At 40.1% G+C, this 12,334-nt stretch overlaps 1 protein-coding gene across 2 annotated transcripts in view; it reads left to right on the top strand.

The window, feature by feature from the left end:
* Positions 1 to 10,878, top strand: part of SCN11A (sodium voltage-gated channel alpha subunit 11) — a 125,328-nt gene extending 114,450 nt beyond the window's left edge. For both annotated transcript variants that reach the window (XM_067044518.1, XM_067044519.1), the window contains 3 exons: positions 2,104 to 2,204; positions 5,782 to 6,052; positions 8,998 to 10,878. In XM_067044518.1, coding sequence (XP_066900619.1) covers positions 2,104 to 2,204; positions 5,782 to 6,052; positions 8,998 to 10,025 — 1,400 coding nt within the window. In that variant the 3' untranslated portion in view covers positions 10,026 to 10,878. The remainder of the gene's footprint in view (positions 1 to 2,103; positions 2,205 to 5,781; positions 6,053 to 8,997) is intronic.
* Positions 10,879 to 12,334: the final 1,456 nt, after the last annotated feature.

Here is a 12,334-nt window from a genome sequence, read left to right as displayed (position 1 = left end):
TGTCTTGGATGCACAAAATTTTTAAGTTATTATGAAGTCCAATTTGTCTATTTTTCCTTTTGCCTTTTGTGTCATATCCAAGAGATCACTGCCAAATCCAGTGTTGTGAAGCTTTTGTTCTATGTTTTCTTCTGAGAGTTTTATTGTTCTAGATCTTACATTTATGTCTTTGGTCCATTTTGAGTTAATTTTTTAATATGATGTTAGGCACTGATTCAGCTTCATTCTTTTGCATGTTGATATCCAGTTTTCCTAGCACCATTTGTTGAAAAGACTGTCCTAGGGCTGTATATTTTTGGTCCATACTGGTGGTGGAAACTCAAACCCCACACCCTCATCAAGGCAGGCTTGGATTCACAAATTATCAGGGAAGACTGGGTTTTTACCCATAGTACAGACTGAGACAGTGTTCTGGATGTCTTCCATTGCCAACAGACAGGTTTGGTTTTCTTCTTCACCCTTTAATGGCAGCACTTGGAGAGTTCCAGATTGACACAGGGTCCTTAGCCTAACCCCACTGCCTTTTCCCCATGACCCCCTTGTACTTATTGAATCCCAAGATTCTTGTTTTTACAGAGATTAGCAAATGCTGTTAGGCCAGCCATGGCTTCAGGACTAATTTACTACTCTTTCTTTTTGATCTCTCTTGATTTTCAGACGACGGAGATGTTCCTTACTTTTGTGCAAGTTCAGCTATGTCTTTTTTTTTTTTTAACATCTTTATTGGAGTATAATTGCTTTACATTGTTGTGTTAGTTTCTGCTGTATAACAAAGTGAATCAGCTGTACGTATACATCTATACCCATATCCCCTCCCTCTTGCGTCTCCCTCCCACCCCTCTAGGTGGGCACAAAGCACTGAGCTGATCTCCCTGTGCTATGTGGCTATTTCCCGCTAGCTATCTATTTTACATTTGGTAGTGTATATTTGTCAATGCCACTCTCTCACTTCGTCCCAGCTTACCCTTCCCCCTCCCTGTGTCCTCAAGTCCATTCTATTTGTCTGCATCTTTATTCCTGTCCTGCCCCTCGGTTCTTCAGAACCGTTTTGTTTTTTTTTTTTTTTTGGATTCCATATATATATGTGTGTTAGCATACAGTATTTGTTTTTCTCTTTCTGACTTACTTCACTCTGTATGACAGACTCTAGGTCCATCCACCTCACTACAGATAACTGAATTTCATTTCTTTTTATGTCAGCTATGTCTTTTAAAGGAATTCTGTTCCATTTCATCCCACATTTCTAGATGTTTTACCACTCTCCCAACGCCAGTTTCCAGAAATGAAAATCCTACTTCATTTTTCTATTCTTTCTTCCCCAGTAGTAAAAACATTTTAAAGCTCTCTAATTTTTTCTTTTTTTCTGAGAATGGCTCTGGACAGATTTTTTTGAAATTTTATTAGTAGTGATATATGCATTCACATATTTAGGAGAATTTTCTTTGTCACTTTGTAGGATTTTTTGTTTAAATTTTTGTTACTAATTTCTATTTTTGTTTCATTGTGGTTTGATTTACACAGCTTGAAATATATTCACTTTTTGTAAAGATTCTGTGGATGTTTGCAAAGAATTTGTAATCTTTGTTTATATTTTAAAAAGAGAAATGTAACTGATAAAAGTAACATTTTTCCCTTCTTCCTTAATTTAAATCCTATTTCCGGGCTTCCCTGGTGGCGCAGTGGTTGAGAATCCGCCTGCCGATGCAGGAGACACGGGTTCGTGCCCTGGTCAGGGAAGATCCCACATGCCGTGGAGCAACTAAGCCCATGAGCCATGGCCGCTAGGCCTGCGCGTCCGGAGCCTGTGCTCCGCAACGGGAGAGGCCACAACAGTGAGAGGCCCGCATACCCAAAAAAAAAAAAAAAAAAAAAAAAAATATATATATATATATATATATATATATATATAAATAAATAAATAAATAAATAAATAAATCCTATTTCCTTTCAGCCCTCCCCCAGAGTCTCTTTCTGCTTCCCATTGGAATTTTAGGAATTGTTGATAGAAATGTAATATAACTTTAAAACTATTTCTGAAAATTCAGAACTTGTTTCCAAAAATCCATTAATGGTAATTAGCTCTCATCTTCTCCATATACTTAGGTGGCCAAGACATCTTTCTGACAGAAGAACAGAAGAAATACTATAATGCAATGAAAAAATTAGGGTCCAAAAAACCTCAAAGGCCCATCCCAAGGCCTCTGGTGAGAGCACTTGATTGATTCTAAACACATAGATGCATTAAGTGGTTATGAGGAACTCAGATATCTGCAGTGCCATTCTCCTTTAATTTTTAAATTTATAGACTTTACCTAAGAAGTCAGTATGAACCCAGGTATGCTGATCTATGGCTCAAGTACTTCGGAAGATTAGACATTCAAATTCAATAGTAAGAGCTTGGGCAACAACTTTAATTTACCTTTTAGTGAGCACACAATAGCTGCTTAGTGTGTACTCATTGCAATGATGTGAATTTAGCAGTTAGTTTTAATTTACTCTTGGCCAATTGAAAATGTATTTATAATATCTTTTACCAACTTTTTCTGGTGTGAAGTTGAGGTCATGCATACTCACTTTCACTTCACAAGTATTTATGATAAACTTTCTATATCAGGAACGTGCACACTTTTTCTGTAAAAGGTCAGACAGTAAATATTTTAAGCTTTGCAGGCCATGTGGTCTCTGCTGCTACTACTCAGCTTTGATGTTGTAGCACAAAAGCAGCCATCGGCGATATAGAACAAATGTGCTTGTCTGTGTTCCAGTATAACTTGATTTATAAACACCAACATTTGAATTTCATATAATTTTCATGTGTCAAAATTTTATTCTTTTGTGTTTTTCTCCCAAAAGTCATCCTGAGTAAAACCCATTCTGAGCTCACGGGCTACACTAAAACAAGTGATGGGCCATATTTGGCCTGTAGGCCATATTTTGCTGAATCCTGCCTTACGAGATACTAGCAGGACTGCTCTGTGCTTACAGTCTAATTGAGGAGCTGGAATTTGAGAGCATTAGATTATAAAGTAATACAACAGGCACAGGTGGTAGCTCTGACAAGTGAGTTTGAAGGCTTTCAAGACAGGGAGGATCGGTGGGGCCAAAAAGTCTGGGAAAGCAGTGTGGAAGAGAGGCTTGATATCTGATACATGTGGAAGATTTGGAGATTTTCATTCAAACATGAGACCACAAATTATCAAAGGTATGTTTAATTTCCTGCTATTCCCAGCAATCAGAACAGAGTAAAGTGTGTTCTCAGTAATTATTCTAAAAGACTCTTGAGACACATATTTACCAGTTTATTTCATGAAGGATATGAAGCCAGCAGTGCAGCACACAGCCGAACAGAAGTTGCAGTGGCATGGATGCAGCTTCTAGGCCTCTCCACTGCACTGGACATGCTAGGATGCAAGAGATGAGCTTGAAGTGGGCACGGACTGCTTTAACGAAGGGAAGCTGCCACCTCCATTCCTTAACTATCTTTTATAACTTGTTTGTTGCATGGCTCATCGGGGAGTAGGTGCTATCCCAAAGCCCTTCCTGCATGGCTCACCAATCAAGATTTCACAATGAGTGATTCCGACAACCAAGTACAACTCACCAGTTAATGCCGAACATTTATCTTAACCTCTATATTCCAGAGAGCAGTTTTGCATGAGTTAAACCCAAACGCATATCCCCTGGTGTCCCTGAGTTTGAGCTAAGACTTCAAATCAGCTGTTAGCCCTTAACTCACAACTTTACCTCCCCACAGATTTTTTTTTTTAATCTCTAAAGTCTACATATTACCTTTTGGCCTTTGGAACAAAGGAATAGCAATTGCATAGAGGGGAAAATACAGCTGTCTTAACCTGAGGAGTGATGGATATTCTTTCTAGCAGCAAGAGCAAGAAATCTGGAATCATTTCTGATTCTACCTGAGGCACCCCCACAAGGTAGCTTTATTACTGGGGTTAAAAGTTATCCTGAGGTATGGGAGTCCCTGTACATCTTAAAATGACATAGAATGTATTTTGATCATCTACCACATTTGGTAGCTTATACTTTTAATCTCCATTTTCTAAATATTAGAGTTGAACTGTAAGGCCAATGCTTACCGTTCCTTACATTTATTCTCAGCCCTCGTTCTGTTTCCCTGGAGAGTACCCTTAAAAGTATCTTTTCTCCAGGTCCTTTCTGACTTCCCGGATGCATTCTCACATAGGAAATGCACTTGACTTTCAAGTTTCTTCTCCAGACTCCTTGATAAAAGCTTTAGGACTCCTGGAGCAAAGTTTGAAAGACACCAACTTATGGGTAGTATCTTACCACTGCCGTCCCGACCCTCTTTCTTCTCATTGCCCTTGCTCTCCCTGAGTGATATCATTCATTCTCTTGGTTTTAGTTCATATCAGTACTGGTGTTGTTGTACTCCACATCTGCATTCCAGCTCTCTGCCTGAGCTCCAGACCCATACCTCTACCTGCCCATGTCCCTTGGATGCCCCACTGGCACCTCAAACTCCATGTGCTCAGGACACATTCATCATCTCCCCCCAGAACTCCTCATCCCCTGTTCTCTGGTTGATTGAATGCTCCACCAAGCAGAAATTATAGCCTCACCCTTAACTTTCCCATAACCTACTCCATTCAAACATTCTCTGACTCCTGCTGCTTTTACTTCCATATTAGTTCTTAAACCTAAATGCTCATGTCCTTCTCCACTGTTACCACCACAGACCAATATTATCTCTTGCCTGGGTTACCTTAACAGATGCCTGGGGTTATAAAGATGAATTCTTAGGGGGTCTATGAGGTTTCTAAATAGAATACTATATGTATACTTTGATTAGATGATATGTAATATGAAATAATCTAATATATACATATAATATAAAACAACCAGTGTATAGCCAAGTATGCCATACAATATCAGTGTCTAAGTTTCTGTTTAAGAAAAGTTTCCACTTAAGTGAAGAACAAAGTGGGGCATTATAAATGTTAAATTAAAGAAAATAGTGGAATAATTGAGTCATTTCACTGCACATGGTAGATTAGACATGCAAACTTGAGTTAGAACCTGTACCAGAGCAATCAGCACATTCTTACTTTGGAGCAGGCCATCCATGTACAAACCAATATGCAAGTTCACCATCAGCAATAGTGTGAAATAATCAGTTTTTCTGTTTCCATTTTTAGTAATCGTTGGATCAGAATCCTATTTATCTAACCTTATCTTTAAGTGAACAAGAATTAGAAAATTGGCATTCAAGAATTGCTTGAATACAGAGTTTTGGTTAAGTATAAGTTCTGAATATTCTGAACTGACAAATGGAGCATTGGAGATGTTAATTCTCTTTTGTCCAACATAATTATGTGAGCAAGTATTCTCTGCATTAGTATTATTGAAGTCAAAATACAGAAGCAGGTGAAATACAGAGACCGAACTTCATTTTTTATGATTAAATCCAACATGAGCTATTTTATTTCAGCAAAAACAAATCATCCATAACATCAAAGTTATGTTGTTACTAAAAATTTAATTAACTTACTTATTTGGTTTCAAAATGGAATTAAAGCTATAAGCCTACAACTTAAAATCAGTTATCTAATTAAGTTTAATGAAATCAAATGAAAAAATATCTATAGAAGAATTTCTTGCCCTTTTAAAAAGGTCTGTGCATTTTCCAAGAAACTGCTTTAATTGTAAGAGAGGACAAATGCTGCTGTATGTGCCTTTTAATGTATATGATTTCATTCCTACAACTCAAAATGATCTATGATTCCTTTTTTTTTCCCTCAGAACAAATGCCAGGGTCTTGTTTTTGACCTAGTTACACACCAGGTCTTTGACATCATCATCATCATCCTCATTCTCCTCAACATGGTTAGCATGATGGCTGAATCATATGGCCAGTCCAAAGCCATGGAACTCTTCCTTGAGCGTCTCAACCTGGCCTTTGTGGTCGTCTTTACAATTGAGTGTCTCATCAAAATCTTTGCCTTGAGGCAATACTACTTCACCAGTGGCTGGAATTTATTTGATTGTGTGATCATGGTCATTTCTATTGTTAGTAAGTAAAATTGGCAGCCAGAGGGGCTTTAATCTAAGAGCCAGAAGTAAACTTATAAATCTTATCATTTGGAATTATGTCCAGAGTATCCACAAAGCAGAAAATTGAGCTTAATGTGATTTCTAAAAAATAGACAGATGAACTAATGCCATTCTCTTTGGGGAGTTAGTTGCTAGGAGATATAGAGTAATTTCCATTCCCTTGACTATCTGCACAATTGAAATAGAGTTAAATAATTATGTGGATAATTTATTCAACGGAGATAGACAAAATTAAGATGACTTAAAAGTTTTTGTGGGGCTACCTGCTTTATCCAGGGAGTTGATTCAAAGTTCTACCTTTCTTGTGCAACTAAAGAGCATTTCTTGCTTTAAGGATTTGGCATTTAGTTTCCATGTTTTTCCCTAGTTCAAAATCCATGTTGATGTCAGATCACATTTACTGTCCCCCATGACATTGCCAGGCCTTCCCTTACCTCCTCCTTATACAGGGCCTACATGGCCCAGCCTAGATGGGGCTTGCAAGAGTGTGTCATAAGGACAAGTAATGCTTTATCTTTATTCTGTATCTCATGTTAACTTAAACCACAGTGGGAACTACATTTGTCTCAACTGCTCGGATCCCATTCACCAACCAGCCTCACTCTATAATCAGCATATTTTTCTTAACTGCAGGCAGAAATTAACTGTAAGATTTTTGGAAGAAGAATAGGGAAGATAGAGGGTTATTGCCATATACCTTTTTATAAAACATACACACACACACACACATACATCAACTTTGAAATTAAATTCTCCATGACTAAGCTATAAGATTTTACTCTGGGTTTTTGAAATCTGCTTTTAACTAAACTGATAATTTGACTTTTTATAATTGTGTAAAACTACCCAGGGGCTCTTCTCATAGTTCAAAGAGCAATGAGGACAATGAAAACTGATTTCACAAGTGGAAGTTTTTGTGCTATCTCAGAAAGGATGCATTAAACAGATATGCTGGATCAAAATATTTTGGTTCCTATCACCACAGCAGCAATGCAGATGTTTCAGAGACCAAGAAAATGAATGGTACAGTTCATAGTCTGTTCTGGTTTCTAAGCCATGAAGTTTATGTAGATAAGTTTTAGTAATAGATCTTTCCACATGGTTGCGGTTTCATAGACTGTTAAACATTATTAGTCAATTCCAAGTCATTTCCTGGTGAAATCGACAGCAGCAGTAAAGTTAGAAAATGATGATAGAATGACTCTGGGGCAGCCCTGTGAGCACTTAAAGGGCTCTTCCTCCAATATGCAGAGAGCAGCTCATTCATTTCACTCTTTACTGACCTTCTTCCAGGCAGTGCCAGGCACTGTAGAGTTCATGGAAATATCTCTGACTTCTGTCCTATGAACAACTGCTAAGCGATTGCAGCTACACTGCATAGCACTGTATAGCATCTTGTTCCAATGGATGAGAAGATCCACACATTGAGCCAAGTCCTACTCACCAATGTGGGCAGCATTTTCTATGCTTTTGTCAGTTGATCTGCCATCCAATCCTTAGCCTCTACATTTTCTCACGCTCTCCCCTGAGCTTTTTAAAGAAATACAAAATGAGTGTGAGTCAAACTTATTCTCTCTATGGGGTTTACAATCCAATTGAGGTATTAAGACCTACCACCTTAAGGGATCAGAAAAAGAGAAATTGATTGAACCCCAAATCACATGGTACACAAAAGAACTGAGCTCAGAGAAAAGACAGATTACTGTGGGCTTGATTACTCAAAGAAATATTCACGGAGGAGGTTGGCCTTAAAGGAGGGACCTCCTCCAGTTGCTGCTGAATTGGTTTATAGTCAATTCCACATCTCACCAGAGTTGCCTGCCCAATTAGCATATGAATTAAACTTCCTTGATACAATCAGGCAGTCAGTGAAATATATCACCAACTATTTCTCTTTAGTCATTAGGTGATGGCAGGTAGTGTTGGCCACCCATCACCCCTAATGACCTTAGAGGATCCCCAGAGCAAGAACAAGGCCATGTCTATACAAGGCAAGCATGTTCCAGCCATTCTGTAATATTTGGGCCAAAATGTGAGTTGTTTTAAATTCTTGTATCACTTGATTGCAGAGCAGGCAATGAGAAAACAGGGCGACATTTTAGGCCAAATATTTAGCAGTCTGCAGAAACCTTTGCTTGAGATGCCATTTCTGGTGTATCTACAACATCAAGGAAACTGTCTCCAATTTAGTCCCTTAAGCTTTTTGAACTAGGTCTTCCAGAAGAACTTGGAATGAGCATACTGACAAAGATGAAAGATCTATGGTAGCTTTAGCCGATAAATGAACATCCCAGCACCACCCTCTTTCTCCAGCCCTGTCCTCGCCTGTAGCAGGCTGTGTTCAAATTCCTCTATAATAAGAACCTGTTTGTTTAAGTTTTGGGGCTGGGGAGAAGTTTTGGGGCTGGGGTCGTACAACTTCCACTGATAGCTTAGGCTCAAGCTGACCTTCAGTAGCAGAAATTTCTCCTTGCATTCTAATCTAAATAACTCCATCCATAGTTTGTTTTCCATTCTATATATACAATAAATATGGAAAACTTATATTTGTTACCCCATGAATAACTTTAAATGCCCAACATAGACAATGTACTTCAAGTGCATACGATAACTAACAAAATAACCTGTCATAAACAGCATTTTGTTTCTTTTCCTTGGGGGTCTTCAGTATTTTAGATGTCTTATCCCATCTAAAGTCCCATCTAAAACTGTACGAACCTTGGAAATTATTCTCCAACTTAAGGCACAGATATATATTTTCCCTGATTTAGGTAAAAAAATCTTAATTTTGTACATAAATTAAGAAGTAATGATAAAAAGTTGGTCCCACTCAGATTCAAGGCAGGAGAGAGGCTGTGTCAGTTTGCCTGCTGGAAATTGATTGACCCTTCTCCTTCTCTTAAGGTACAATGGTTTCTGCCTTGAAAACCCAGGCACACATTCCTTTCCCTCCAACACTCTTCAGAATTGTCCGCTTGGCTCGGATTGGCCGAATCCTGAGACTTGTTCGGGCAGCACGAGGAATCAGAACTCTCCTTTTTGCGCTGATGATGTCTCTTCCCTCTCTATTCAATATTGGTCTTCTACTCTTTCTGGTTATGTTTATTTATGCCATTTTTGGTATGAACTGTTTTTGCAAAGTGAAGGAAGAGTCTGGAATTGATGACATATTCAACTTCAAAACTTTCAAAGGCAGCATGCTCTGCCTCTTCCAGATAACCACGTCAGCAGGCTGGGATGCCCTCCTCAGCCCCATGTTGCAATCAAAAGACTCATGTAACCCCAAGTCAGAGAACTGTTACCTCTCTGCTATAGCCATAACCTACTTCGTCAGTTATATAATCATCTCCTTTCTCATCATGGTCAACATGTATATTGCTGTGATTTTAGAAAACTTCAATATAGCCACTGAAGAAAGTGAGGACCCTTTGGGTGAAGACGACTTTGAAATATTCTACGAAGTCTGGGAAAAGTTTGACCCAGAAGCAACACAATTTATCAAATATTCTGCTCTTTCTGACTTTGCTGATGCCCTTCCTGAACCTCTGCGTGTGGCAAAGCCAAATAAATACCAATTTTTAGTCATGGACTTGCCCATGGTGAGCGGAGATCGCCTTCATTGCCTGGATATTCTGTTCGCTTTCACCGCTAGGGTACTTGGTGAGTCCAGTGGCCTGGATAGCATGAAAGCAGTGATGGAGGAGAAGTTCATGGAAGCCAACCCTTTCAAGAAGTTATATGAACCCATAGTCACCACCACCAAGAGGAAGGAAGAGGAAAGATGTGCTGCTGTTATTCAAAAGGCCTTTCGAAAGTACATGATGAAGACCAAGTGTACCTTGGAAGACAGGCCTCATTCACCCCTCCAGACACTCTGCAATGGAGATTTGTCCAGCTCTGGGGTGGCCGAGGGCAAGGTCCACTATGACTGAGCCCCTCACCTCCACCCCTACCTCACAGCCTCAGAGCCTTGCCTCCAGCCTCTGAGCTCCAAGGGGTCCACAGCTCCATGTGCGAACAAGCAGTGGACTCACTGCACTAGCCATTCCATTTTTCTTTTTCTGGCTAAAAGAAATGGTGTTTCTGAGTTCACTTCATATGGTTCTTATAGAGATATAAGATAAGGCTGCCCGACTATAACCACCGGTACTGTTTTAACAAGGAAAAAGACACTAGAATGGGCTATAGAGCAGGGGTCCCCAACCCCTGGGCTGCAGACAGCGCTACCAGTCTGTGGCCTGTCAGAAACTGGGCGAGTGGAGGGCGAGCCAGCAAGATTTCATCTGCCACTCCACATCACTCGTGTTCCACCCGAACCACCCCTCCGCAACCCAGTCTGTGGAAATACTGTCTTCTGCAAAATTGGTCCCTGGTGCCAGAAAGGTTGGGGACTGCTGCTGTAGGGGACACTAATGTGAGGATTGAAGCACAGTTCAAATTATATCAAAAGAAAATAATACGAAACAGAAAACATTAAAATTTTAAATTGTTTTTCCAAATGTTCTTAAGAACAGTATCCAATACCTTTGTTTGATGTTTTCCGCAATAAAATATATGGCTTATCACACATAACTCTTCTGTATGCTAAGTGAAAATTTAAAACCTGCCAATAAATACTTACTGCAGATTTTTTTTAAACCAGCTTAAACTTTTGGGGTTTATTTCAAACCTAAAAGCATGATCATGACTTGTCAGTTACCACCGTATCTTTCACCAGCTGCAATCTCTGTTATATATTTTCGGGGAAAAAATAAATAAATGAGACTTTCAGTTTGCATTTCATTCAGACAGTACACTAACAATCCTCTTGTTTGGTGGTTGTGTGAATAGTGGTTTAAATGTGGTACTCTGCTTGGAATTAAAGGCGGGAGCCAGTGGTGTGCTGTTAAGTGTATAACAATTGCTCTTCAGGAAAAAAAAGCCATGATTTGTAGCATTTACTGATTTCTGTGGTGAATACTCCCATCATGACTGATTTCAAGCTACCAACATGTTTCTGAACATAGAGTTGGGAAGAGACATCCACAATCAGTTCTTGTGAGCTGCCCGGAACTGGCTCAGCACACCACTGGCTGGAACAAGTAAGACAGTCTCACTTGCCTCTGGTTAAAATATCTGCAATGTGCAACTTGGATGGAGAGAGCAACCCCTTAACAACACCTGGACTCCAGGGCGGGGGAGCCATAAGACATACTGGTTAGCCGGTGACCTCAGGCATTTGATGAGCCCTACATTCAGTTCTGGCTGAATGTCTGCATCAAATACAGCCCAGAGAACAACCAGGTCGATCAGAAGGGCCTGGCCCCAGGAGTAGCCCAGGACCTCCCTAAAAAGTGGAGATGCCCAGAGGCCAAACAAGACATTAGCTGGACTGGGGACAAAGAACTACACTGTGATAATCTAGGCTTGGAGGAGAACCCTGCAGAAATAGTCCTGGAATCCTGTATCTCAGACAGACTGGAGGAGCTGATGTGTCTGTAAGCAGCCTGGAGTCTGAGGCCTGAGCCTCTGCCCTGCCCCTCACTGTCCAGTGGAGGTAAGGCCAATGCCAGATATTGTGGTGCACAGAGAGGGTGCTTATTTACAATGTGCACAGATCTAACCTTGACTCAATGTATTTGTGTCCAGGGCCTGAGTTTTGTAGGCAACCTTGTGCTCTGGAGTATTGGCAAAAAGTAGTAATATCATTATCTAATTATTATCAATATCTAATTTTTACTTAGCATTTGCTGTGTGTCAGGCACTGGCTAAGTGTTTGCCACACATAATCTCATCCGTAACTCACAATAGCCCGGTGAGTGTGCTGTCACTCAGCAGGTGGAGCCTGAGCCTCTGTGCTATGCTGAGGCAGGGGAGTGGCCAGAACAAGGGCACTTTTTTTTTTTTTTTAACATCTTTATTGGAGTATAACTGTTTTACAATGGTGTGTTAGTTTCTGCTTTATAACAAAGTGAATCAGTTATACATATACACATGTTCCCATATCTCTTCCCTCTTGCGTCTCCCTCCCTCCCACCCTCCCTATCCCACCCCTCTAGGTGGTCACAAAGCACTGAGCTGATCTCCCTGTGCTATGCGGCAGCTTCCCACTAGCTATCTATTTTACATTTGGTAGTGTATAGATGTCCAGGGCCACAGGGCTCCCATATAGGGCTGCAAGAGCCTTGTGGAAATCACCAGTTCTAAAGCCATGGCCAGTTCTGCTTGAGGCCCTGGGGATTACCTGTGTCTTCCCTAAAAG

The sequence above is a fragment of the Kogia breviceps genome, chromosome 10, assembly GCF_026419965.1.
Source record: "Kogia breviceps isolate mKogBre1 chromosome 10, mKogBre1 haplotype 1, whole genome shotgun sequence".
In the NCBI taxonomy this organism is placed as follows: domain Eukaryota; kingdom Metazoa; phylum Chordata; class Mammalia; order Artiodactyla; family Physeteridae; genus Kogia; species Kogia breviceps.
Note: the sequence above shows the minus strand (reverse complement) of the source record. Positions and strands in the feature narration are given on the sequence as shown.